The 27,064-nt window shown below is 36.0% G+C and overlaps 6 protein-coding genes across 7 annotated transcripts; 2 read left to right on the top strand and 4 right to left on the bottom strand.

Annotated features, from left to right (window-relative positions):
• Positions 1-277: 277 nt before the first annotated feature.
• LOC103417906 (uncharacterized) lies at positions 278-1,473 on the bottom strand. Its single transcript, XM_017327463.2, has 2 exons — positions 508-1,473; positions 278-394 (listed from the first exon to the last, which is right to left on the bottom strand). Exons 1-2 carry the CDS (start codon positions 1,471-1,473, stop codon positions 278-280), a joined length of 1,083 nt encoding a protein of 360 aa, XP_017182952.2.
• A 1,641-nt stretch (positions 1,474-3,114) lies between these two features.
• Positions 3,115-6,517, bottom strand: LOC103445258 (uncharacterized protein At3g49140-like). 2 transcript variants are annotated; one of them, XM_029104078.2, is made up of 11 exons: positions 6,286-6,517; positions 6,078-6,162; positions 5,740-5,962; positions 5,493-5,595; positions 5,328-5,395; positions 5,050-5,208; positions 4,846-4,965; positions 4,268-4,609; positions 4,025-4,177; positions 3,602-3,697; positions 3,115-3,477 (listed from the first exon to the last, which is right to left on the bottom strand). In XM_029104078.2, the coding sequence occupies exons 1-11, from the start codon at positions 6,362-6,364 to the stop codon at positions 3,442-3,444; spliced, it is 1,464 nt and encodes a 487-aa protein (XP_028959911.1). In that variant the 5' UTR covers positions 6,365-6,517; the 3' UTR covers positions 3,115-3,441. The 2 variants fall into 2 exon arrangements, with proteins under 2 accessions (XP_028959911.1, XP_028959909.1); XM_029104076.2 differs by having other exon boundaries at positions 3,115-3,398.
• Positions 6,518-8,341: 1,824 nt separating this feature from the next.
• Positions 8,342-11,297, top strand: LOC103445268 (DUF21 domain-containing protein At5g52790-like). The gene is made up of 13 exons (XM_029106803.2): positions 8,342-8,624; positions 8,711-8,787; positions 8,879-8,962; positions 9,079-9,192; positions 9,326-9,412; positions 9,502-9,641; positions 9,748-9,835; positions 9,936-10,009; positions 10,162-10,295; positions 10,386-10,594; positions 10,696-10,742; positions 10,900-11,098; positions 11,241-11,297. Exons 1-13 carry the CDS (start codon positions 8,444-8,446, stop codon positions 11,295-11,297), a joined length of 1,491 nt encoding a protein of 496 aa, XP_028962636.1. The 5' UTR covers positions 8,342-8,443.
• A 3,881-nt stretch (positions 11,298-15,178) lies between these two features.
• Positions 15,179-16,004, top strand: LOC103426484 (uncharacterized protein PAM68-like). Its single transcript, XM_008364563.4, has one exon. It carries the CDS (start codon positions 15,216-15,218, stop codon positions 15,768-15,770), a length of 555 nt encoding a protein of 184 aa, XP_008362785.1. The 5' UTR covers positions 15,179-15,215; the 3' UTR covers positions 15,771-16,004.
• Positions 16,005-19,501: 3,497 nt separating this feature from the next.
• On the bottom strand, positions 19,502-20,734 carry LOC103426485 (heavy metal-associated isoprenylated plant protein 39-like). The gene is made up of 3 exons (XM_070820427.1): positions 20,535-20,734; positions 20,216-20,291; positions 19,502-20,035 (listed from the first exon to the last, which is right to left on the bottom strand). The coding sequence occupies exons 1-3, from the start codon at positions 20,538-20,540 to the stop codon at positions 19,737-19,739; spliced, it is 381 nt and encodes a 126-aa protein (XP_070676528.1). The 5' UTR covers positions 20,541-20,734; the 3' UTR covers positions 19,502-19,736.
• A 2,290-nt stretch (positions 20,735-23,024) lies between these two features.
• On the bottom strand, positions 23,025-24,251 carry LOC103443180 (heavy metal-associated isoprenylated plant protein 39-like). Its single transcript, XM_008381983.4, has 3 exons — positions 24,056-24,251; positions 23,725-23,800; positions 23,025-23,544 (listed from the first exon to the last, which is right to left on the bottom strand). Exons 1-3 carry the CDS (start codon positions 24,059-24,061, stop codon positions 23,246-23,248), a joined length of 381 nt encoding a protein of 126 aa, XP_008380205.2. The 5' UTR covers positions 24,062-24,251; the 3' UTR covers positions 23,025-23,245.
• Between the last annotated feature and the right edge of the window lie 2,813 nt (positions 24,252-27,064).

Genomic DNA, 27,064 nt, shown 5'->3' with positions numbered 1-27,064 from the left:
ATTAATTTTCCGACAGAAAATACTCTAAAACCGACAGAAATTGTGTCGGATATAACCGACACAAAATGCTTAAACCATTCCGGCGAGTCTCACCACCCACCACCACCCTTAATCAACTCCCCTTAGACCCAGGAACAAGACCCAACCAGTTGTAGGGGCGTTGAAACACCGAGGAAGTCGAATCGAAGAACACCCACCTTAAGGTTTCCGACGGGTGCGAGCCAAATTGAGGCTTTTCCCGGCCAAATTGAACTTGGTCACAGGGATAAAACTTACTCTACTCATTAAGATCTTCATTCTGATAAAATTTGATAATTTTTCGAAAAAGTCGAATTTTCCGGTAAATCGGACCGCTGGCCACAGGTGTACGCTTTTTCTTATACGTAAGACAAATCTGCCAATGGGCATGTTTTAAAGAAACTAAATGACGAAAAAATTAAAACAAGCTCTTTACAAGTACTGAAATGTCGGCACAATCCAAATCGGAGGCCGAATACTGTTGCTCACCATCTCCATAGCAAGCTTGCTGAAAGTGAAAGGCCGCTGTGGATCAACGATTCCGCTTTCGAGATCATACACACCTAAATCATGAGGTCCACGGCCACCAAACTCAATTGTTGACTGACGATCTTCATCATGGGTGAAGTATATGCAATTCGACCGGCATCCAGGAATATTCGAAGCCACAACGGCAACGGTAGAGTTGTCACCCAAAAGGAGAGCCACATCACCCAAGCTTTTTTTCTCAATCCACTCGCGCTTCAAATAATCCAACTTGAAAATTTCAAATTTTTTTGTCACACGTTTCTCACGTTCATAATCGTGATCAATGTACCTAGCAACCGTCAACAACTCCTCCTCGTTTACACTCACGAGATATAGCCTCGTAAAAAATTCGTCTGGTTTCCTTGTAGTAATAAATTTTATATCCGAACTGGAACGAGCAGTAATGTCGAAAGATAAAAGTTGCGACTCATCACCACCAACAGCGTAGAATTGATTTCGAACCGGAACAACTTCGAAAAGTACGAACCTCAGGTCTTCGATGTAAGTCCACATTTTGTCTTTGTTGAGTCTAATAAAAGCCAACTGACAACGACCTTCGTATATGACCAACACAACGCAATTGTCTGCATCTAGTATTGGATCAGCTGTAATTGTGGCCTTGTAAACACCATAGTTAGGCCTCCAAATACATACGTCTTCCCAGCTTGGAGGGTTGAACGGAGGAAGACGGATGATTGAATTTTCTTTCACTTTCCTGCCCTTAACCCTAAACACCGGATTGATTAAGGTTATCGTAAAATCCTCTTCCACAGCTATTAACCATCCTTTTGATGATCCACAAAACCGTTTTTTTGATAATTTTAGCTGTAAATCAAGGACCTTGTCGCGCATGACATCGTATAACCTCCACACACCGTTGTTGCCGGTAGAAAACAAGAGCATCGGGGCACGATGACGAGTCGACATTGTAGAAATTCGTATTGCATTATTCTTCGTTTTACGATGCCATGACTTACACACCATACCGAATAGGAAGTAGTCTCTGTCTAATGTCAATCTCTCTGAAATTAAACCCACAACCTCTGTAGGCAAGTTTGCCCAATCTACAAAAACAAAAAGAAAAAATAAATAAATAACGAGTTAGTCCGAGATTTGCAATACTATCAACGATTCAACATGATGCAACGAGAGAGGCTCACACTTTGGATTATTTGGAATTAGAAAATTATATTCAAACGAATACGATTTGCTAGAGAAGAAGAACACTACCACAAAGAACAAAATAAATTAAAAGAAAAAAAGCAGCTAAGCAACACAAAGAACACAATAAAATATTTTGAGAGAAACATACCCGGACCCCTAATTTCAAGATGGCAAGTTGTCTGCCGGAGCCAATCGCTAGAGGTAGACCTCAGGCCAACGAGACTTTTTGTTTTACAAGGATCATGGGAGAATTTATCGAACGTTAAAAGCCTTGAGTATAATCTAATTGACTGATTAAACATTTCTTCTCCCTCCATTTATAAATAAATTTTTTTACAATTCCCTAAAATAATAGGATTTAGGGTTTATGCACTCCTACTTCCACAATGAATAGGTACAAGATTTTCCTAATAAGATTTGGGATGACAGAGGTTTACTTGAGTGACTAGATAAAGATAAAACGATTAAAAAGGTTATCAATATTTCTAATAATAAATGACCTTCAAAATAATAGGGAAATATAGGTAGTGGGACCCACTTGAACCCACAATTCAAAAGAACCGGTGATATGTGTACTTTCTTTTTTTAACAAACGATTTTTTTTTTACTAAGAGGGAATGTACCAAAATTTTGTTTTTTATTTTTTTTAGTAAATGATATTATTTATGCTAAGAGAGGGAATGAGTTGAGCCTCATAATTTAGTAGCAATAATGTAATTCAAATTTACTTTTGACGAGAATCGAAAACTATTTAGTGATACCAAATTAGAATTTTATGACTTGAATTATTACATAATCAATTATATACAAATACAATCCTTGTTCCATAAGGAAATAATAAAGAACACAAACACATATCCTTCCTAATAAAGGACTCCTAATATTTACACAATCTTTACATGCCTTTTTAAAATTAACTCGCATTTACAAGGAAGACATACCCAAACATATAATTTGAAGATTGCAAATTGTTGCCCGTCGTCGAAGCGGATCACTTAAAAGTGTCTTCAGTGTGGATCCATCCCCAATTTCTACATGTAGCGTTTGTGCATTTATCCGCAACAACTTAACGTAACACACACACTTATATATATTTAACCTGAGGTTATGATCCAATAGGTTAAAACAAGGGACAGAGATCCTAGCCGGATCTCACCCCACCAAATCCTAAGGATCCGGAGATCTGGACCATTGAAATTTGATCAAATGACTATAAACAAGGGATCCTTCTAAAAGTGATAATAATTGTAGTCGTTGGATCAAATTTCAAGGGTCCGGATCTCCGATCCTTAGGACTTGGTGGGGGAGATCCGGCTGGGATCCCTGTCCTAAAACAAGGGCAATGAGACCTATAAATCAGTTGATCAAAACAAAAATGATTTACAAGGCAAAGAATCACCAAGCTTCGAAAATAATGAACTTTCATAATCCTTAATCTCAATAAACAATACAATGACCTGGTCGGACTGTGCAAGAAATTTTCGGAACCCCTCCTGTCATATATCGAAACCTATGCCGAGAGGCACCTTGAAGAAACGAGCTAGAATCAAACCAAATGATGGCACTTGAAGGTGTTGATGACGTTACCGTTCAATTTGCTAAGTTTGTTTCACTGTTTGTGGTTTCTGCTGCATCCTTGGGAATAGCAGATCATTGAGTTGTCTCTCAGCACTGTACTCAGAAGTTGCCTGAAACCACACGGTAGACGAGGTAACCAAACCAAAGGCAACGCTACTTTTCAACACAAGCATATTGTATTTCATGGTTCTGAAAGAGTAACAGAGGAATTTGCAACTACGTTTTATTGTTCTTCAGAGTTCAGAGATGGTTCAATAATGTGTGGAAGATAGATGGAACGTTAAACGCCATGGATTAAAGATAATTGGCTTACCCGTGTGTTAAGTGCGAATCTCAATGTCTGGACTTGTGTTCCTGAGCATACCCTTAAGTCAAATCCAAGGGAATCTACACCAATAAGTACTGCCTCCTGCAATATAATTCGACAAAGATGACTACATTGATTTGCAACAACATTAAAGGCGGATTTAACAAGATTGGGATAGATATGTAAAATAGACTTTCTCATTCTACTATCAGATTCAAGCCTTTGTGGGTGTTGAAGACGATCTCATATATCACAGAAGTTGGGCATTCAATCTAAAAACAACCTTTCTGGAGAACATAAGTTTTGAAGTTGTTCAAAATTGTATAAGAAAAAAAAAAAGGAGTGCAAAACCTACAGCCACGTCTTGGAAACAGATTTGGAAACTTGTTTAACAAGTTTGAATATGTCGGCAAAAAAAAGAAGTGGTACCTCCACTTGAAGACCCTTTAGTCTCCAACATAAGGACTTGAGAGCTTGCGTGGTCTTTTCTCCATCAGCTTTCAGACGAGATATAATTTTAGCTGCTGAGTGTGCAATGGCATCGGGTTGAGCTTTTACAAAGTCTTCTACTTCAACAACAGTCTGGAGAATTAGAACAAAAGATTAACCGTTAAAAAAGAGCTAGCATCAACTTGGATGACAAAATAAGAGTAAATCCTTCCTTACACAAACCTGACTTCCATGGGATGAAAACAGCTGAATCTTAACCATCCCCAGTTTGTAAAATGTAGTCCTGTTTCCCGGTGTTTCATCTTCCTTATTCTCCAATTCCTCTTCCGAGGCTGGACTATCCTTGGAAATTCCTGATTTATGGCCATTAATCCTAACAGGATCTTCTAAATCATCTTCTACAGTCCTCCCAACTTCATCTACGCCATCATTACAAGACTGGTGATCAGACAGATGCTTTTGGATAACAGAATGTTCTTCTATAAGTGCAGGCCTTATAAGGCCCTGAATAGCCAAACTAGCTGGAGCCTGCTCCGCCCAATCTATAGGATCATCAGAAGCAACCTGAAAAGTAAAACCAAAAGCGGAAATATGAGAAACGGAAATGACAACTTCATGAAAGACCCTGAAATGGGGTACAATTGCAGCTAGACACTTCAAATGAAAAAGAGGTACTACAAGTAAGCAAATGAAAAGCTCAAGAATTCCCCGCTGTTACAAACAGAACACACGAGTTAATTTTTTTCAATTACCTCTACATCACTCCATGGTAGGGTAAGAAAATTACAATGGACAATTACCTCACTTAGCTTCTTGGCAAAATTCATTGGGTGAGAGTAACGCATAGTCTGCAATTTTGCCCAGTTGTCAGAGTCATCCAGATCATCTTCGTCTTCATCTTCAAGAACAGCAACCCAATCCTAAACATGAACCTATTAAATAATTAGAAATGCGTTACAACATCCATGCATCCACATCTAAACAAATGAAAACACAAAACAGACCGAATCGTAGTCACCATCTTCTTCATCATCGTCCTCCTCGTCATCATCACCATCGTCAACGTCACTATCTTCATCGTCAATCCCATCCATTTCAAAATCAATTTCTGGTAATTCCATCTCATTGATCATTTCCGTAGCATCTAACCCAATAATAACTTGCTGCATCATTATAATAACCCACAAATTCGTAAGGAAAAGTCCAGAGCATAGGATTGCTGATAGAATGCAATCATCCCTACCAATCATTATCATTTTATTTGTTCATGAAAATTGCATACCACAAAGTTATTCTCTGAAGTTAGGGAACGAAAAGTGTCTTCACTATCCTTCACTTGAAAGTAGATATCTGCAACATGCTAGAGCGGGTTAAATCTTTACTTTGAAAGGAAAAGAAAATTTGCCAAGTCCAATGTACGATGTGAAAGTCACACACTTTGACTTACTTCCATGTTCATCAGTTACATAAGGCAAATCCGGACATAAAATATTTTCGTGAACCTCGTCATTGATCAAACTCAAAAACAAGAGTGTTGCTTTGCCGTTAACCTGAAAATGGCATACTATGGGCAATATTAGCAAGGTGGAACCTCGAAATGAAAATGGCGGAGCATCAACAAGTGAGCAAGTCCAATTTAGTACTCAAGATTCGAACTTTCGCCTATTTATCAACAATCGAATACAATGTACTACCTCAATGAGGGTTCTAGCAGATTCTGCAGCTGTAAGTCTAGCAGTGCCACCAGCCTCTAATGTGGACTCGGCAATATCCTCAAATGGGTGGTATTCCGGCCTCCCATTCGGCTTCACAGGCTCCGAACCGGGCCCTAACGGCCGGGCAGATGCCTGAATCCCATTCTTTACCAAATTTCTCCTTTTTGCAAACGAACCATTCTTTGATCGTCCGGTTCGATTCCTGTATCAAATTCTTATCAAATTTATGCACTTTCGAAACGTTGAAATTCAAATTGGTTTATTCAGCTAGAAAAAGCTCAGCTGCTGGACAATAGAAATCGAACTAATTTGCGTACCACGGCGCGGTGAACCCGCCGGAGCAAGAAAGGCGGCAGTGTACGGCTCCGGTCACCTCGTCTGAGCTCCACGTCGGACGATAGGCTGCAGTAAATAAAAGAAATTAAATTAGAAGCGTCGTGCTTGGGAACAGAGATAACGGAGGGAAGAAATGTGAAGAGCAAGTTGAGCTGTTAAAGTGAGGGGGCAGAGAGAGGAGGGAGTTACAGGGCATGGAGGTGGAGGAGCAGAGGTTTGTGGCGGCGAAGTTGAATTGTACGGCCATGGCTGACTCGATCATCATCATCGTTTTCGAGTTGGTTGTAGTTAATGCAAATGCAAGTGTGAGATCCACAAAATATCTCTCTCTCTGAAGAATCTGAAAGGATGAGGTTTGCTTTTTCCTTGGAGTTTGGGCTGCGATTCTCTGAGAAATAATTGGTTCGAGAGATTTTTTAGAGTGATCGGAACATGTGATGGTATACCATATATTACTATACAAATTATGAGATATATGTGCTAAAAAATTAATAATTTAATAAAAAATTTCATCACTTATATAAAAATACGTGGTGTATCACTCGTGTTCCGATTACAATAAAAATTTTCTCAATTGGTATAACTGAAATTCTAATTTTTAAAAACTTGTTTAGAAGTGCTTTTAATACTATTAAAAACACTTTTCGTGAAATTAGTTTTGGTTTTTAAAAATATTTTAAGTTAAAAAAGCGTTTTGAAGTATTTTTTTCAGAACCCTACTTGAGTTTTTTTTTTTTTTTTAACAATTCAACTTGAGTTTTATTAAAAATTGATTTCAATAACATTTTCATTAAAAACGTATCTTCAAATGAGCCATTAGTACTTTCAACGAGTACTAGGTGTTTTTAAGAAACCACTTCTAAGTTTATGATTTAAAAGCATTTATCTGTTGTTTTGCCAAATGTATTCTGAAACGTTTCAGAGCCTGTAAATACAAGATATGATTATACAACTGAAGAAATACAAAAATTCATTTATTTTTTATGTCAAGTTCCCTACAATTGTTCCCTAATGCTTGCTGAATTGAGGTTTCCTTCATTGGAAATAGCTTTTGATACTACTGCAAAGTCCAACGTAGAGTTAAGTCAAGTTATTACAGGCGAGGAACAGAAACCAAATGAGAAAGAGTTGTTGATTGTTCTGTTGACCCAAAAAATTACACGGATTAAACCAAATGCAGGTGTGTCAATTCGCAACCGAGCTCAGTTGGTTGAATGAGATGAATGTGGTTGGGTGGTGACGATACGCGCTGCTAACTTCTACACCAAGTTTCAAAAAATCCTATAAAAAACAAATTATGTTGATTCGTTATGTAATATTTCTCTACATTTTGGTTGTTTGATTCACCAAGTTGTTTTTTATGAATACTATTGGTTTCACCGGTTTGATATTAAACATATGAACTAACGTTGAGTATGGACAGTGTGAGGTCAAATAAGACCAAAATACAGAGAATATCATGCTTTTAGGTGCGACATGAAAGATCGTGTCACCCCTTCCCACGTTTTTTTTTCCATCAAGTAGTGGAATCTTTGCTTTTGGTGCTCAACAAATAGAACCAAAAGAAATTTCTTTTGGCGATTGGATGCATATGTAGTGAAGTTGGTACTGAGCTTTCCCAGTTAATTTACGTATGTTCATTCCATATATGCATGCTTTAGTTGGCTTTCCACATTGTCACAATCCAATGAGACTTCGTTTGGTGGGTTGGATGGGACATGTTGTGACCAATCAAAACGGATTTGAGTTCAGTCTGTTGTTTGTTATATTAAAATGTGAGATGAATATGACCGAACATGATGGATTACAAATTCACAATATTGTGGTTAACTAACCTATTTTTATACATGAGTTACAAGTCATGTCTTACAAGTCCTCATCAATCCAATTCTATCTCTAAAACCCAATCTCATCCAACCCACCAAACGGGCAAGTTTTGATGACTTAGGTTCCGTTTTTTACTCTTTGTTTTTTTGTTTTGTTTTCAATTAAAATTTGGTATTCCGTCTTTTTTTTTTTTTGGTTTTTATTTACCAGATTAATTATCCTATTTTTGTTGAATCTATAGATTTAGAGGTGTTCGGCAGTAGGGATTGGATTTGGACAGAAGACTGTACCTGTATATATTTCACATCTCCTACGTGTTCTGATTATCTTTGTCCAAAATTCACAAAACTTGACACTATTTGTTTCGTGGTTTTGTTCTTCATGCTGCAGTAACTCGCACAATCGATAAAAAGGATAGTCCTTCGCGTGTTCGTTCAAGCAAAAGTGTATAAAGCCAACCCTTCTGTTTGATAAATACATTGCAGTTCACCGTTGGAGTATTAGTACTTGCTATACTACCATGAGAGACGATGACATATTATGTTGTCAGACCGATTTCTGGGTGTTTATGGTCATATCTTTGGTCCTTGTGGCATTTGCCGGTATTGCATCAGGCCTTGCCTTAGGACTCCTCTCCTTCAGCCAAGTCGATCTTGAAGTCCTCATTAAGTCCGGTCAGCCTCAAGAACAGAAGAATGCAGGTTGCTAGCTGCGGTGAACTTCATTACAATATTATTTGTGAAAATTAATTACTAGCATAGCCTTAATCAGCTCGCTAAATTTGCAGCGAAGATTCTGCCGCTTGTTAAGAACGAACATCTACTTTTATGTACTCTCCTCATAGGAAAATCACTGGCAATGGAGGTACGCCGCTATGACATGCGTAATTTGTGCTGTTTTAATGTTCTGAAGTACTAAATTACTTGACCTGTTAACTAATGTATTGTTCTACAAGGCGCTTCCCATTTTCCTGGACTCGATTCTTCCCGTTTGGGCTGCGATTCTTGTGTCAGGCACCCTTGTTCTTGCATTTACGGAGGTAAAAATTTTGTTTTAAGCCATTCACTTGGTTTTTGTCTTGGCCTAATGCACTTTAAATGTTGGCAATACGTTATCGTTGTCTTAAGATCGTTTGTCCTTCACCTTTTCTCTTAGATCATTCCTCAAGCTGTATGTTCTCGATATGGACTAAGTCTAGGCGCGAAAATGTCTCACTTGGTCCGATTGCTTCTTGTGGTTTTCCTCCCCCTGTCGTACCCTTGCAGTAAGGTAAAATACACGTTCATGACATAGCTCAGATCAATGTCCAGTTTCGCTGGCTTCACATAACTCAACTCTTTTGTGTAAGCATAAACTGAGCAGATTAAGACTTTTTCGTGTTTGGAAAATTTGACCGTGGCAGCTGCTGGATTGCCTCCTTGGCAAAGGGCATTCGGCGCTCTTAAAACGAGGGGAGCTAAAAACATTGGTGGATCTGCATGCTAATGAGGTAAATTTGCTAGACATAATTAAATGTCATGTAAGGGTCTATGCAGACGCTGTCAAAAGTCTAATTACTATGATCATGTTCATCACTAGGCTGGGAAAGGTGGAGAGTTATCGCATCATGAAACGACGATTATTGCTGGTGCTCTGGATTTGACTTCCAAGACTGCTAAAGATGCAATGATTCCCATATCTCAAACTTTCTCCCTTGACATCAATTCAAAACTCAACATGTAAGTTACGATGGTTAGTTGAATCTGTTCATACCAAAATTAAATCACGTCTAATTACATTCGAGTACTATGTCATTCTGGTGTGTTTTGGTCCATGGATCTTTAGCCATACACTTGGTTTAATAACTAGCAAAGGTCACAGTCGTATACCTATCTACTCGGGAACCCCAACAAACATCATTGGCATCATTCTGGTAAGCACTTCGCACTTAGCAGGCCTCGTCGTTTACTATTTCCTTAAAGCTACCTTTCATCCACGTGTAACTAATTTCACATTTTTTCGGAATGTACTAGTTGAAGAATTTGATCTTCAGCCGCCCTGAGGACGAAACGCCAATTAAATACTTGACTATCAGAAGGATTCCAAGGTAGGCTATGACTGTTCCCTTATGGAATCTAGCAATTGGCTTCATGCTAACACAAGTTTTGGGCAAAACCAACAACTGTTTCCAAGAAACTAATTTGCCGAAAAGCACATATGTTTAATGTAAAATATAATGCTTTACATAATCTGTAACAGGGTCTATGATAATTCGCCTTTATACGATGTACTGCAGCAGTTCCAGAAAGGTCATAGTCATATGGTTGCTGTGGTGAAGAGTAACAACAAGGATACTAATTCAAGATCACTTTCAACACTGGCTGAGGGTAGAGGTAATTTAAATTATACTGAAAATAAGGTTTTTGGGCAAAAATTTGTCTTTAGGCTAGTAGAATTCATGGTTGTTAAGTGCGATTCTACAGGATTAAATTTTTCGCATGAACAAAAAGAGCGTTTGAGCATTCCCGTGGACATACCATCACCTCTATATTCAACTGAAACTGCAAATACGACACATAGGCAAGGATTGCGCACGCAAAATGTATCATCTGAAAGTTTAGAATCTCTTCAAGGGGACAAGGAGGTAATCGGCATCATAACAATGGAAGATGTCATGGAGGAACTGTTGCAGGTAACCAAGTTAGTAAATAAATTGATGAACTGTTTTTTTATTTTTTATGGCAATATACATTTGAAAATTAAACTAACCAGTCTATTTATTCTGTCTTCAAGGAAGATATACTGGATGAAACAGATGAATACGTCGATGTTCACAACAAGTAAGTGATGACATTTTTCTTGTTTTCTACGCAAACTCCAAGTCTGTTCCAAAAATTAGAGCGAAACCCTCAACCCGAATGATTCTTAATACTTTAATTAATACTATTTATATTTGATCTTGACTACTTGCTTTGGTTTTTCTTTTTTGTACCACAGAATCAAAATCAACCTCCTACCATATTCAAGACGATCATCAGCCTCAAAAACTCTAAGCAAATCTGCGTCTCAGATTTATTGGAGAACTCCAGAGCCGGCTCTACTATCTTCATACAGCACTTCTGCACCCGGGTCTCCCATTCATCCATACACTCAACAACCTATCATAAGACCTGCCCTGCATGCATCTGCAGGCCTGGTTCGCAGCTGACCATCCTTGCATCGAGTGAGTTAATATATCCAATCTAATTTTAGGCACCAAACGTGACGTAACATGACTATAATTCTGTAACATAAATAGGTTTGCTTTGTTTATATGAATTTTTTTTTTATCATGGCAGGCCTCAAGAAAATCGAATGATGAGAAGCTGCAAAATCCCAGTGACCACAAAGTTTAAAAGGTAGTAATTAATTAGAATAAATTAGTTATGGAACCGAACGTAACTAAACTTTCTTATATGCTTAACCTGTAATAACATGCAACAGTAGAAAAAAGCACCTGATACATTTATATTTTCACAATTAATCAAGCTTTATTGTTTGCAATAATTTTTTGTCAAACGATAAATTTTGTTAAATTATTGTTTGCATTTGTTTATGCTTCCTTTTGCACGCTTTTGAAGACCATCCTAATTTTAATTAATTAAACCAATTTAATTAAGTTATTACGTACTTGATGAAATATAAGAAACAACGTGCACTTACTAACACAACAGTGCTTAATACCTAAAATTAAAATTAATTCAACGCAATTAACGACAGATCTTACCAAACAAATTTGATCCTGTCCTCGGCTGCGTGCAAAATTGTAAATCACTCTCAGTTTGAACTTTGAAACATAAATGCGAAGAAGAAATTATCTTTTTAATTTGTTGACGGCCCAAAAATAAACTTCGAACTATACTAGAAGATATGCACGAAGGCAAAACATTCGTAAATTACCTATCTTCGATCACATATTAGGCCTGATTTAGACTTTGTTCAGGTTGTCTTTGTTTTGGCTACGTTAGTGAGAAAGCAATGTCTCGCATGTAGTTCAATATCCTAGTGGATAGAATGTTAGGATTATATCCATGCCGCGTCCCCGATATGAAATTTATCTCTAAATTATGATGATAGTTTTGAACTCTTCCCGTCCTCTTAATATTATTAAAAATTTATATAAAAAAAATTGCTTTGTAATGTATCGCTTTACCACTTTCTCTACAAAATGAGAAGAGGTGCAACAACTTCAAAATTGGTTATGATCAACGAGAAATTGATCTTAATGAATAACGTTGTTCATACCATGTTATTTATTATTTAATACACATTTTATAGGAGTGGCAACCACTTCTATATATTGTTGAAGTTCAAATACACACCTTATGATGGAAAGAAAATACTTTCATATTCTGATCTCACGTGATGAGATAAATAAGAACAAGGTAATGACACTTGGGTAAGGAAGCTTCTCTCCCCTTGGTTGATTGATAAAGCTAGTGATGACGTGGATCAGGACCTCCAAGAGACAATCGCTTTGACTCAATTTGAGTTTTGCTTATACGTTCGCGCTTTGACTTGCCCACATGGATTCTGTTTGCCTCTTCATTTCTGAATCCGATATTATATATTTCTTCCTTGGTTGTTTTGACCAATAATTTTCGAATCAAGTTGGCCTCAGGATTAAGAGAATGAGAACCGAACCTAAAATAAAAAAGAAGAAACAACATTAATACTGCATATATCACAAGACATCTCAAGGTAGACATTTCCCTCCTGTAGTACTACAAGATATGAAGATAAACTAGGAAGCTTGCTATATATAAGCATCAAAAAGTACTTTTTTTCGTTGTTTTATTCAAAGTGGGAATAGTAGACACTGAAAAGGGCAGCATAAACTCGCTTTTCTCTTACTAGTGCATGTATTCTATTTCAATGTAAGTAAAACGTCTTTAAAATTAAGGTAATGCTAGGGAAATTAAATTTTGTAAACTAAATAAATTGGAAATTGATAATTCGATTATTACTTGAGCGTTGATAAACGCGCTCATTCCTATTGGTGAGACATAATTTAGTTTGTAAATTTTGTCTACAAATTTAATCTCCCTAGCATTATCCTTAAAGTTATAATCCCTCTGAATTTATGCAGTTGGAATCAAATTAATTTTAGAACTTTAGGAGGTTATTACTAATAAAGGCATAGTTAAAAAAAATATTATTTATTGACTTATTTATCCTTAATGAATAGTGTATTTCCTAATTAAAATTCCTTAGCGCCAATTGTTTTATTTCTTGAATATTTTTGTACTCATGTGGAGGGGTGTTTTCTTAAGATTGGACCAAGAAAAATTATAACTTATTATAATGTAGAGTTTATTCCATTACATAACTGGTCCCAAGTTGGAATCGAAATTTTTTATGACTTATTCTAATATAAAGTATTACTTTAGAGAGATAAGCCACGTATATATCAAAACACATACACTAACTATTAGGAACAAATCACTCAGCATGCGTACATCCATAAAAATTTCGGATATTGAGCTCCATAGACATGCTGTACGTTTTTGAGAGATCCCCAATCAGAGATTAATTAACCACTAAAATATGTGATTACCTACTAATTTGATACTTGGTGTGCTAAACCTAATATTTGAGAAGGTCAACCTGAATATTTTTTTCCTTTGATGTTCACCATTTAGAGGCTAGCTACGTGCCCTACAGCGTATTAAGATTGTCGCATCTTCAAAGGTTCATCCATCCTTAGCTCCATCTTCCCTTCGAGTTTTGACAATGCTTAATTTGGATGTGAAAATTATCTAATCAAGTATTGTAATCAGATGTATTATGGATTGACATCGTAATTTAAGTAGGTTGAGTTTCTTTTTGTAATGTTGAAAGAAAAGTACAACGGGACAAACAGGTATGATACACATAGAATAATAATTTGGACCTACATGAGGATACTTACAAGACCAACTAGAAACGTCTGGAAAAGATGATGAAGAATGGTGGAGGAATGGCGGGGGAAAATGCAGAAGAGATGTATATAAAATGATATACAAAATGTACCATAAACAAAAAAAGGTTTTGTAGCCAAAATAATCATTGAGATTAGTCTAATTCATCACTTTGGTCTGAAATTGAAAACGATAGAAGTGGTCTCTGAGTTTGTCCAACGTGATCACCTTTTTAAGGGTATTTTGTCAAACCAACCCCTTTTTAGCCAAAATGGTCCATGAGATTGTCATAATTTCTTACTTTGGTCATTGACAAAGAAAATTTGATAAAAGTGGTCCCTAAGTTTGTCTATCGTAAATTATTTTGGTCATTCCATGAAAAATTTGTCAATATCTTTGTTAAATTGTCACTTGAGCAACAACAGTCGACTTTTTAAAGGTGTTTTTGAGAAACCAACCCCTCCACTTAACAAGGATATTGACAGATTTTGTTAATAAAACTATTTTGTGAAAAAATTGTTAATATTCTCATTAAGTGGAGAGGGTGGTTAGACAAAAATATTCTTAAAAAGGTGGTCACGCGATTGCTCACGTGACAATTTAACGTGGATATTGATAGATTTTTCAAAAAATGACCAAAATTATTTACAATAGACAAACCCAGGGATCACTTCTATCTATTTTTCATTGTCAGGGACAAAGTGAGGATTTATGTCAATCTCAAGAACCATTTTGGCTAAAAACAGTTGGTTTGACAAAAATATACTTAAAAATGTGCTCACATGGTCTCTCACGTGACAATTTAACAATGGTGTTGACAAATTTTTCACGAATGACCAAAATGATTTACAACGGACAAACTCAGGGACCACCTCTATTGATTTTCAATCTCAGAGACAAAAGTGATGAGTTATGCCAATGTTAGAGACCATTTTAACTAAAAAGCCAAACAAAAATCATTTTAAGTTGTTTCATTTTTGAGAATTTTTCACATTCTTCCCCTCCCTCACACCATTTTTCTTCATCCATCATTTCCCTTTACATTTTTATCATATATCTCAAGTATAAAAAATAAAACTGAACCCTAAAAACGAAATAGTTATAAAACGATACTTAGTGTGCGTGGTTAATTTGCAAGAGCACAAATGGTTCCTTTCTCACTTTATTATTGGATTTAGAGAGTTTTGCTTGTTCAGTGCAGAACAAATTACCCTAGCTAGGTTAATTTGGTGATCAGAAAGAAAAATCACAATGAAATAAAGTTACAAAATATCTGTAGAGACCACGTCACCACCATCCATTTGGGATAAGGTTTTTAGCAATAAGACCATACAACTTGACTTGGCGTTATAGTGAAGTAACCTAGCATAAGCCATGAAAACTCTGATTTTTTCCTCCCAACCATCTCTCTATCTTCCAAACTCTTTGCCATGGAAGCCCAAAACCCTAACCTTCCACCCCACAACCTTGCAGAACCTAGGCCACCTTAAAAGAAGTGCATACAAAACACATGCAAATGCAAAAGGCTTTGGCAGTGCACCACCAGCCACGACAAAGGAAATGCCTACAAGCAAAAACTCCGGCAAAAATGATAACAACGACGGCGATGAGGAAGTTCCACAGGTCGTTTTCGAGAGGATGCTAGTGAGAATTATCGCCGCTGTGGGCCTACCTTTGGCCACTGGCTTTGCGTTTTTGAAAGTTTTTGATGCGGTTAAGGAGAAGCACTTGTGGGATGTGCCACTTTGGCTACCATTCTTGACGACCTTGTTGACTTTTGGGGCTTCGGCTCTTGGGATTGCGTATGGGGCATTGTCTACAAGTTGGGATGCAGAGAAGAAGGGTTCAGTTCTTGGATTAGAAGAAGCTCAAAGCAATTGGGTTGAGATGTGGAGGGAGGAAGATGAGAGTAATAATAGTAATAAATGATGGGTTAATTTTGGCCTATGTAAATTGATAGTTTCACGGTAACTTCAAGCACCATTAGTTAGTTTTTGTTCTCCCCTTAATCCTGTTGTGTAAAATTTTAAGTGCATCAATCGCATGATGCTATTGATTCACATGTTATAAAATAAGTAAATGATATGATTGATATATCATAAATTTATGTACTTTATTACTAAATAAATTTTTACGTGCAATAATATAAGTGAATTAATAATACATGCCGATACTACCACTACATTAAAATCTGCCTGTGTATGTTACCATGAGTATGTGATGAATTGCGCAGTTATCTATTGTTATTTCTATACATTTATTTAACTTCAAATCAGCTGAGGACTGTCGTTAACTTGCACATTAATCATGAAAAATATTAAACCATTGGATTAAGGAAAATGTTAGTAGATCATGATTTTAGACTATATTTTGTAGATTACATGAAGTAGTGATTAATTGTTGAATACATTCTTTAATGATTTAAACAATTAGTTCAACCACTGCCGCATCATGCGGTATACAAAATAGATTCAAGTAGACAGTCTCTAGCATCACCCTTGGATAAGTTTAAAACCTAATTAAGTTGAAAAATGCCAGGAATACTATCTTTTTAAATCATATTTTGGTTCTTTATTTAAAAATTTAATAATGTGAAGGTTGATGGTTATATTTATTTTTTAAATCTAAATATGGTTTAAGTAAATGATCTATCTAGCATTAAGTTCGTAGATGTATTAACTTACGCTACTATGCTATTAAAATATGAGTTGATGACACTGCAAGTTGTAATACAAGTAGGTGTTTAAGATCTGAGGTCTAAGACTAACAGTACATATGGATAGTTGTCATCTCTTGAGCATATATTATAAAGTTATAAAATGCTTCTAAATTATCATTAGTTAATCAGCGATCATATTATCTGCTCTAATTAAGTATTATGTTTTCTATTTTCTTATTCCGTGGTTCAATCTGCTAGCTAGAAGAAGTAAAACAAAATACACAACTTAATTAGACAAAACTAACTCAGAAAACAGTAACTGATAGGATTTTTACTACTCATGTGAACGGGCTTAAATTTCTTATTTTACTTGCAAGAATCACAAGGTTATTGTAGTATAAACGGATCTCGCAAGGTCGTCTCCACATGGACTATTAAATAATTCGAAACTAATCAGATTCCATTTAATTATTGTAAAGTAGAAGTTTAGGTGATTGATTTTATAACCTAATTAAAATAAAAACGAAATTAATGAATTAAAATAAACAATCTGCAATATTAGAGCTAGAGAGAAAAGAACACAGTTTTGGGAGAATAAAATTAAGAAAGCACTAGGGCTCCACCATCATCTAGCAATCCTATGAATATTTTACCAATTACTTATGATCTACACATGCCACTTTGAAGGTTAGATTTTCCTAATTCATATTCTACTTGGAACCTCCAACATAGAACGTATATCTAACATGCAACCCGTCCGAACGTTCGGATCAAATCTGAACATGAAAGACTCATTATGCTTTATGAAATCCTTTGAAAAACCATGCAATCCTTAAGAAGTGATATTCATCCTAAGTGAAATTACAATTATTAATCACAAGAAGCCAGCGTCAATTTCAAGGAACATTCCGACCAAAATTGCATCAAATTACTTTTCTAAAGATCCTAATGGTGATCAGGCATTAAGAAAATTACATAGTTTTTATCCCGGTGATTAACAATTCAAAGTATGCATACAATCAATTATAAGCAATTAAATAAAAATCACATATTCATGCTAAGGCTCAAGGCTTCACCCTAGCAAAAGAAATTAGTTCCGCATACTCATAATTGAAATCATAGAAAATATATTCAAGACAAGGATTGAAAGCACCTTCAAGTAAAAAGTCTCCAAAACCCTAACGATTCTCTCTGTCTCCAAAATTGTATAAAAGAAAGCGTAGACTCAACTGTAGACAGCCAAGCCATATATTTGCTGAACCCCCTCACAAACCCTAAAAAAAACCAGGTCCTTTCTTTCCACTAGGAAACTAATAATATTAATTAAATAAAATAGGAAACATAACCCTAAATTAAATGGTAAAATTCGCCTAAAATCTGAACACCCACGTTTTAGACCCATAAGCTGCTCCAAAACTGGCCCAATATAGCTGGATTTAATGTTTGGAATATTTTGAACACTTCTCCAGAAGGCCACGAACCCATCTGAGGTCATCTTGGGCTCCAAAAACGCCATTTAATCCCAAAAACGCCATTTAATCCCAAAAACGTTATTTTCCAGCACTGCGCACTGCTTCTTTATTCCATCGCCAGAAAATAACCGCTTGGTGAAAAAATCCCAAATTTTGATACGATCAAGCTAAGTGACTCACGAACGTCCTCCAATTGGAATTACTCCAAAATTCGTCCATTTGGTCCTGTTTTGCTCCAGAGGAAGTCGAAAGTCCTATATTGAAAATACAATTCAAAGTATCAAAATTCTTTCAAAATATTTACCAAAATATACTAAGATTAGGGTAAAATATATAATATAAAATATACTCATCAGTAACCAAGCTGTATTAGAAACTTGGTAACAATACATACCGCACAAATAATGCTTAATTAGTGCCGACTTTCACATGATGGAAGCATTTTACCAACCGACGACGACGTTTTATGTTCTATGTTGATGTGATAGAGATCATTAGATCAATCAACGGGTATTAGCAGTTTAATTAATCAACAGGAAGCCTAATGTGATACGTCTTCTTATTATACCAATCCATCGTAGAATCCTATTTTCTTTTCTGATTGAGACATTTTTTATTGTATTTGTTTGCACATATGGAATTCTTCATCGCATTTTATACAATTAATCAATAGGAGTAATGTTATCTCATTTAAAAATATGTGGCTATTGTTACATTAACTCATCAAAACGTGCAACTATGTTTATTTTCGTCAATTTCAAAATTTTGGTCAAATTGAATCACGTGCCACACACATGAGGTTGAATCAAGATGCAAATAATGTAAACCAAATGAAAAAATTATAGCAATGACCCCTCAACTTCCATCTAATTAGAGCAAATGTCCCTCAACTCTAACTCAAGTGAAATAATGTTCATTCCATCATGACTTTCTTGACGAAAATTTGACGGAATTGATAAAAATGACCATAACTGCACGTTTTGATGAGTTAAGCGATCAATGCTTAATAATTTTAGTTGAGAAACCATTACTCTAATTAAATTAAGTTAAAGTTGAGATCTATAGCTACAATTTTCTCTTAATTGTAGCTATAGATCTCAACTTGAGTAGCAGAACGGCCTTGTTAGTTAAGGGCTAAAAGCCACTCCTTCCTTGTCGTTTTATTTGAATTAACTCAGAGTAAGGTCAATCATATTTCAAGTGAGTCATGGAAATTATATATTAATTGTAAACTATTAAGTTTAATATATAGTTGAGATAGACATCGGGTTGCACTTCTCTTCCTAATCCTTTCTACAATTAATTATCTCGGTCGCTCGTTGTCCTATTATTCGTGTCAAAAAATCTTTCAATTTAAATTTTTTGTTTCTCGATCATAATACTCAACTTTTATTTTGGTACATTCATTTAGATCTATTAAAAATGACTTGAAAGTTTTCAAGTGTACAATCAAATATAACGAGTGATTAAAACAAAAATAGTGCACTAAAAAAAGAGTGCATCGAAATCACTTTATGCTCAAATATTAATGAAGCTGCTAATATAGTTGATTTTCATTCATTGATTATCCGAGTAAATACTATATCAAAATAAAAATACAAAGTAGCATATCAAAAATACCACAGAGACTTGTAGATCATATAAAATTCAAGACCAACCACATGTTTTTTAACCAAAGTTTTATCCCAATTTTACCCACTGTACATTTGAATTGATTTCTCTTCTTGATAAACACCACCATATCAACTAAACTTTGCCAACCATTTAGCAAATGACACATGCACTGGGATCCTCTTCTGAACTTTTTACGTAATAATATGCAGGCATTGGAGGACAATAAGCTTGGTAGGCCTTGATAAGCTCAGCCATTTGGTCCTTTGGATCTTTCGGCTTCGTCTCCTCCTTCTTTGGCTCCTCTTTCTTCTTCTCCTCCTTTGCCGGTCCGACCGAGACTATCTCCGCCCGGCAAAGCTTCCTCAATCTTCCCACCAAGTCCACTGGATCTATGTCCCCTGTGACCGTCAGTTTCTTGTCCTTCATATCCATAGAAATTGAATCAAGCCCTGCAAACAGAAAATTCCAGTCACAAAATTAAAGTAGTTCGTCACTCAAATAGACGTGGATTTGATCTTGAGTGTAGACCAGCAAATTGCTTTAACTACCTTGGCTACGCCTAAGTCTGCTAATTCGAAACTATTGAAATGGGAGTGAAAAAGAGAGTAATATGGCCATGGAATTTATACCTTCAAGCCCCGAGACGGCCCTCATGGCTTTCTTCTTACCCTTCTCGTCGTGTAATTCCAATTTCAACACTACTTTCTGTCATGAAACAAGATATTAGAATTTAGACTCACAACAAATTATAGTCAGAAAAAAAAAGAAGCAAAGTTCAAAATTCAGAACCACGTGACAAATTAGTGTAAAAAAAGTATGGGTATCCAAGATTTTCGAAAAATTAAGTTTTGGGTTTACCCAAAAGTAGCATCATCAGTCATGAAAGCATATCTTTTATGTAAAAAAATCACATAAAAAGTTGTCTGCAGAAAGAGAAACCTTAATTACCTTCATTTTTCTGTGGAGCTCGACAGATCTGAGAGCAAGAAGTTGAATCCAAAACTTTAAATATTTCAGCAGAATCCAAAAGATTAAGAAAATAAAAGGAGATTATATTATGGTAGAGGTAATTAAGAGGGAGAGAGACGTTGAAGGTGTCTTGGTGAAGTGAAGAGTCCTTGGGGGACTGCAATTTATACTGAATAATTGAAGGTAGGAAAGAGAAGAGGAAATTACGAAGGAAGGAGCCGAGTCAACGCAACTAGTCAAGAGTCAAGACGCAAGAAGTTCAGTCTACGGTCAACAAAATCATGTGCTAATTTTGGCCGCAAGAGAAAAGTAACTAAATTTTAATATTATTTGCATCATCGGTATCACGTAATCAAATACTATAAGCTTTAAGAGCTCGTTTGTGAATGTTTTTAAAATGATTAAAGTTGAGCTCGTTTGTGAATGTTTTTAAAATGATTAAAGTCTTTTTTTGTGAAATTAATTTTAAAAGCACTTTAAGTGTTTTTTGGAAGAAGTATCAGATATGTATTTCCTATAGAAAGCATTTAAAGTGCTTTTATAGGATTCTGTTAATCCTAAAAACTATCAAACATACGTGGCACACATGCCGAGCAATTAATAAGCTAACTACATCATTTGGTTATGTGCAGGGCGTGTCAACTCGTCGGTCGAACTTGATCGGGGAGTAAAATATGTTGATGTGACGTCGGATGCGTTGTTGACTTCTTGATCTTGCGACTGCGGCCGAGGAAGGAACACGTCTAGGCCTTTGGGTTCTAGAGTCTGAAGACAAGGCTGCTAGTTCTGTGAAGTTCAAATATCAAATTCGGCTTTCAATATGCCGAATGTAGTAATCTGTAACACCTCACTTTGCCGAGAAGGCTGATGAAATGACCTCTACCAACAAGGACTTGAAAATCCTTGTCGACTGAGACTTGGATAAATAACTAGTCGGTCTCGAAGCAGTGTTATTTACCAAACTGAAAGTGCTCCTTGATCAGCTGATTCTACAGCTCCAGTGTTGTTTATCGGCTGATTCTACAGCTCCAATGCTGTTTATCCAAACTAAAGATGATGTCGTTGGTTACCTTCACAATGTTGTTTATCCAAACTGAAGATGTGTTGGCGGAAAAAGAAAATAAAAATCTTAAGGTGGTTGAGAGGTTTGTGCAGGGCAATTTGTGTGTTAAATTGGAGGGACCTTAAATGTTGCCTATGACTCTGTATTTATAGCATCCATACTTTTTGCTTGGCACGGCCTGATAACTTCGTAGAAACCAACTGAAACTCAAACTCGTAGAATGAAAGACTGATCCGTGACATAGGCTAAAGGCTATCTTCTGGATGCCCGACTTTTCAAACAAAATAAAAGCCTATATAGGCTTATCACATCACATCAGAAGTTTAGCCCACCTAGGCTTCATACCTCATCATCAAAACTCAATCAGTAGCCTTTATCCCATGCATAATGTTTTATCCATAGCACATTTATCAAATGAGTAGGATTCTCTCCCCTATTTTTTTTCTCCCCTTCCCTCCTCTCCTAATTGAACGATCACGGTTAAGCTACGTCAACATCTTATATTAATTTTTTATAGTAAGAGAAAGGCAAAATAAGAGAATGTGAGAGGAGGGGATGGAGGGGGATGGAAAGAAGAGATGAGAGAATCCTAGTCTTTTATCAAATCCATCCAATATAATCTTCCACATGGCCAACATCAAAAAGCATATACCATTTGTACATATATGATAATCATCCCATCATGCATGCTTCATTATCTAATGTCGTGCATATCCCCCATATTCCATCATCATTCAAATGGGATTTAAACAAATATTAGGTTTATCTAAAACAATTTTAATCATTTTAAAATCACTTCCAAACAAAACCTAAGAACTGTGTTATCAGTAATCTCACGTTGCCAAACGACACTGTAATGGCTTCGAACACTTTTGGAAAAATTCAATGGTTTTTGAAAAGTATCTGCAATCGTAGTGTTTGTTGGAACCAACATTAATTCTGAGTCGTTCGCTTGATGAATAGTTTTTTGGTACGTTTCCAGTTTCTTGTGGGTCGTCGTAGTTGGCAGGTATCCATATCCCCCACAGCCACCTTTTCTTTATTTCTACGATCTCCACGCGTTATTTCAGACCATGTCAAGTGAGACACTGTAGAAAAAGGCTTGGGTTGGAACTTTGGTTTGGTACAATATATGACTCCAACTACGAAGAAATTCTTGGATACGAAAACTGACCTGTAGGGCAGCTTTTCACAATGAGAATCGACCTTGTGATACGTAGTTCCACATTGATTGTTAGCAGTTGTTGCCTGTACTCAAGAGTCTCTCTTTGCGACAAAGCAAATTCTAACTTTTTTATAATCTACATGTCGGATCACGAGCCCATGCAGTTACGCACACATAAAAAGAGCCCGTGCTCAAGAAATTAAGAAAATAAAAGGAGATTATCAACAAAATCATGTGCTAATTTTGGCTGCAAGAGAAAATTAATTAAATTTTAATATTCTAGATCATGTAAAATACAAAGTAGCATATCAAAAATACCACAGAGACTTGTAGATCATATAAAATTCAAGACCAACCACATGTTTTTTAACCAAAGTTTTATCCCAATTTTACCCACTGTACATTTGAATTGATTTCTCTTCTTGATAAACACCACCATATCAACTAAACTTTGCCAACCATTTAGCAAATGACACATGCACTGGGATCCTCTTCTGAACTTTTTACGTAATAATATGCAGGCATTGGAGGACAATAAGCTTGGTAGGCCTTGATAAGCTCAGCCATTTGGTCCTTTGGATCTTTCGGCTTCGTCTCCTCCTTCTTTGGCTCCTCTTTCTTCTTCTCCTCCTTTGCCGGTCCGACCGAGACTATCTCCGTCCGGCAAAGCTTCCTCAATCTTCCCACCAAATCCACTGGATCTATGTCCCCTGTGACCGTCAGTTTCTTGTCCTTCATATCCATAGAAATTGAATCAAGCCCTGCAAACAGAAAATTCCAGTCACAAAATTAAATTAGTTCGTCACTCAAATAGACGTGGATTTGAACTTGAGTGCAGACCAGCAAATTGCTTTAACTAACTTGGCTACGCCTAAGTCTGCTAATTCGAAACTATTGAAATGGGAGTGAAAAAGAGAGTAATATGGCCATGGAATTTATACCTTCAAGCCCCGAGACGGCCCTCATGGCTTTCTTCTTACCCTTCTCGTCGTGTAATTCCAATTTCAACACTACTTTCTGTCATGAAACAAGATATTAGAATTTAGACTCACAACAAATTATAGTCAGAAAAAAAAAAAAAAAAAAAAAAAAAGCGAAGTTCAAAATTCAGAACAAGTTACAAATTAGTGTAAAAAAAGTATGGGTATCCAAGATTTTCGAAATATTAAGTTTTGGGTTTACCCAAAAGTAGCATCATCAGTCATGAAAGCATATCTTTTATGTAAAACAATCACATAAAAAGTTGTCTGCAGAAAGAGAAATCCTAATTACCTTCATTTTTCTGTGGAGCTCGACAGATCTGAGAGCAAGAAGTTGAATCCAAAACTTTAAATATTTCAGCAGAATCCAAAAGATTAAGAAAATAAAAGGAGATTATATTATGGTAGAGGTAATTAAGAGGGAGAGAGACGTTGAAGGTGTCTTGGTGGAGCGAAGAGTCCTTGGGGGACTGCAATTTATACTGAATAATTGAATTTGAAGGTAGGAAAGAGAAGAGGAAATTACGAAGGAAGGAGCCGAGTCAACGCAACTAGTCAAGAGTCAAGACGCAAGAAGTTCAGTCTACGGTCAACAAAATCATGTGCTAATTTCGGCTGCTAGAGAAAAGAAACTAAATCTTAATATTATTTACATCATCGTTATCACATAATCAAATACCATAAGCTTTAAGAGCTCGGTTGTAAATGTTTTTAAAATGCTTAAAGTCGTTTATTGTGAAATTAATTTTAGAAAGTACTTTTTGATAGAAGTACTAGATATGTGCTTCTTATAGAAAGCATTTAAAGTGCTTTTATAGGATTCTGTTAATCCTAGTGCGCATGCCGAGTAATTAATAAGCTAACTACGTCATTCGGTTATGTGCGGGGTGTGCTAACTCGTCCGTCGAACTCGACCGGGAAGTAAAATATGTTGATGTGGTGTTAGGCGCACTGCTGACTTCTTGATCTCACGATTGCGACCGAGAAAGGAACACGTCTCGGCCTTTAGGTTCTAGAGTCTAAAGACAAGGCTGCTAGTTCTGTGAAGTTCAAATATCAAATTCAGCTTTCAATGTGTCTAATGTAGTAATCTGTAACACCTCACTTTGCTAAGAAGGCTGATGAAATGACCTCTACCAACAAGGACTTGAAAATCTTTGTCGACTAAGACTTGGATAAATAACCAGTCGGTCTCGAAGCAGTGTTATTTATTCAAACTGAAGTTGATCCTTGATCGGCTGATTCTACGACTCCAGTGCTGTTTAACCAAACTGAAAATGTGCTCCTTAATCAGCCAATTTTACTGCTCCAGTGCTGTTTATCGACTGATTTTACGACTCCAGTGCTATTTATCCAAACTGAAGATGATGTCGTTGGTTGCCTTCACAGTGTTGTTTATCCAAACTGAAGATGTGTTGGCGGAAAAAGAAAATAAAAATCTCAAGGTGATTAAGAGGTTTGTGTAGAGTAATTTATACGTTGAATTGGAGGGACCTTAAATGTTGCCTATGACTCTGTATTTATAGCATCCATACTTTTTGCTTGGCACAGCCTGAAAACTTCGTAGAAACCAACTGAAACTCAAACTCGTAGAATGAAAGACTGATCCGTGGAATAGGCTAAAGCCTATCTTCCGGATGCTTAACTTTTCAAACAAAATAAAAGCCTATATAAGCTTATTACATCACATTAGAAGTCTAGCCCACCTAGGCTTCTTACCTCATCATCAAAACTCCATCAGTAGCCTTTATCCCATGCATAATGTTTTATCCATAGCACATTTATCAAACGAGTAGGATTCTTTCCCCTCTCTTTTTTTCTCACCTTCCCTCCCCTCCTAATTGAACGGTCACGGTTAAGCCACGTCAACATCTTATATAAATTTTTTATAGCAAGAGAAAGACAAAATAAGAGAATGTGATAGGAGGGGATGGAAGAGAATGGAAAGATGAGAGGAGAGAATCATAGTCCTTTATCAAATCCATCCAATATAATCTCCGACTGATGCATTCCACGTGGCCAACATCAAAAAGCATATACCATTTGTACGTATATGATAATCATCCCATCATGCATGCTTCATTATCTGATGTCGTGCATATCCCCATATTCCATCATCATTCAAATGGGATTTAGACAAATATTAGGTTTAAATAATTTAATATACTACTAAGAGATAATGTCATGATTAAAACCACAATATTATTTCTCAATAATAACTAAAGATCATTTCAACCATTTTATCATTTAACGGTCTAAAATTTTGCTCATTCAAAGGCCTCGATCTCATTACAAGAAAAACTTGTGTAGGGCTTGGCATGCCACTGAACTTTGCTGAGTGACACTACAATCCACTAAAAAATCATCACGTGACAAGTCTTAAATATAATTTTTTTTCTCATTCTTTTATATTTAAAATTCTCATAATTATTTTTTTCACTAATTAATATGCATCAATTTAATGGCTTATATTTTGTTAGTCCCCCCCCCCACCTTTTCCCAAATATTCCCTCCAGTTTATGTTGCAGGGCATGCTGCCTTCTTTAACTTCCCAAACAATCTCATTGTGTAATATTATTTTATTTATCTCTTCGAATATGCTCTTACGAAGACTCTTTCCTCATAGCATAAGCATTGCGTACTTGAAAGGCTTTAGCATCATAATTCACCATCATTCTAATTTTTACATCTTCTTAAAACTTCATTGTCTCAGCAGCAACCTACCAATTGAATGAAAAAAAAAAAAAAGACTACCACATTAATAAAATACTCATAGTAAAGAACGGAAAAAACTATTGTATAAATATGTGGGTAATTTGTATTAACATATTAACCATAACATTGATTAACATTTGAGCCCTAATATTAGATTAACATGTTAACGAAAACAAATAAAAAATTAGATTAACATTGATTCACATGATCAAATCAAGTATTGTATAAATAACAAAAAAACTTAAAGATTCTTGATAGCTTTCCATGACAAAAGTTGGAGAAAGTGATTTTGTTTAGGGTATAGAATTTTTTTTGAAGAACAGTGAGAGAAAAAAGTCGGAGAGACAAAGAAGTGGGAGAGAGAAGAAAGTGAAAGAGTCCTGCAACATAAATTGGAGGGAATATTTGGGATGGATAACCGTGACTTACCACCAGTTGACCCATTTCTTTAAAAAGAAAGAAAACAAAAAAATATCCATTAGATTGAGGTATATTAATTAGTGAGAAATATAATTATGAGAATCCTAAATATAAAAGAATGGGCAAAAAAATTATAGTTAAGACTTGTCACGTGACGATTTTTTAG

This window comes from Malus domestica, chromosome 01 (assembly GCF_042453785.1).
Source record: "Malus domestica chromosome 01, GDT2T_hap1".
NCBI classification, from domain to species: domain Eukaryota; kingdom Viridiplantae; phylum Streptophyta; class Magnoliopsida; order Rosales; family Rosaceae; genus Malus; species Malus domestica.
The sequence above is the reverse complement of the archived record's forward strand: the minus strand, read 5'-3'. Positions and strand labels throughout refer to the sequence as shown.

Excerpts from the sequence above, each read along its gene's own strand:
- LOC103426485 (XM_070820427.1), bottom strand. Across the intron at positions 20,036-20,215 it reads GGCCGTCTCGGGGCTTGAAG|GGCTTGATTCAATTTCTATG; the intron begins GTATAAATTCCA and ends TTCTGTTTGCAG.
- LOC103445268 (XM_029106803.2), top strand. The coding sequence starts at position 8,444 with ATGAGAGACGATGACATATTATGTTGTCAGACCGATTTCTGGGTGTTT. Across the intron at positions 9,193-9,325 it reads TGTCGTACCCTTGCAGTAAG|CTGCTGGATTGCCTCCTTGG; the intron begins GTAAAATACACG and ends TGACCGTGGCAG. Across the intron at positions 11,099-11,240 it reads TGCATGCATCTGCAGGCCTG|GCCTCAAGAAAATCGAATGA; the intron begins GTTCGCAGCTGA and ends TTATCATGGCAG.
- LOC103417906 (XM_017327463.2), bottom strand. The coding sequence starts at position 1,473 with ATGTCGACTCGTCATCGTGCCCCGATGCTCTTGTTTTCTACCGGCAAC. Across the intron at positions 395-507 it reads GCAAGCTTGCTATGGAGATG|ATTTGTCTTACGTATAAGAA; the intron begins GTGAGCAACAGT and ends GCCCATTGGCAG.
- LOC103445258 (XM_029104076.2), bottom strand. The coding sequence starts at position 6,364 with ATGATGATGATCGAGTCAGCCATGGCCGTACAATTCAACTTCGCCGCC. Across the intron at positions 4,610-4,845 it reads TTGCCAAGAAGCTAAGTGAG|GTTGCTTCTGATGATCCTAT; the intron begins GTAATTGTCCAT and ends TTTACTTTTCAG. Across the intron at positions 3,399-3,601 it reads GATTCGCACTTAACACACGG|GCAACTTCTGAGTACAGTGC; the intron begins GTAAGCCAATTA and ends GTGTGGTTTCAG.
- LOC103426484 (XM_008364563.4), top strand. The coding sequence starts at position 15,216 with ATGAAAACTCTGATTTTTTCCTCCCAACCATCTCTCTATCTTCCAAAC.
- LOC103443180 (XM_008381983.4), bottom strand. Across the intron at positions 23,545-23,724 it reads GGCCGTCTCGGGGCTTGAAG|GGCTTGATTCAATTTCTATG; the intron begins GTATAAATTCCA and ends TTCTGTTTGCAG.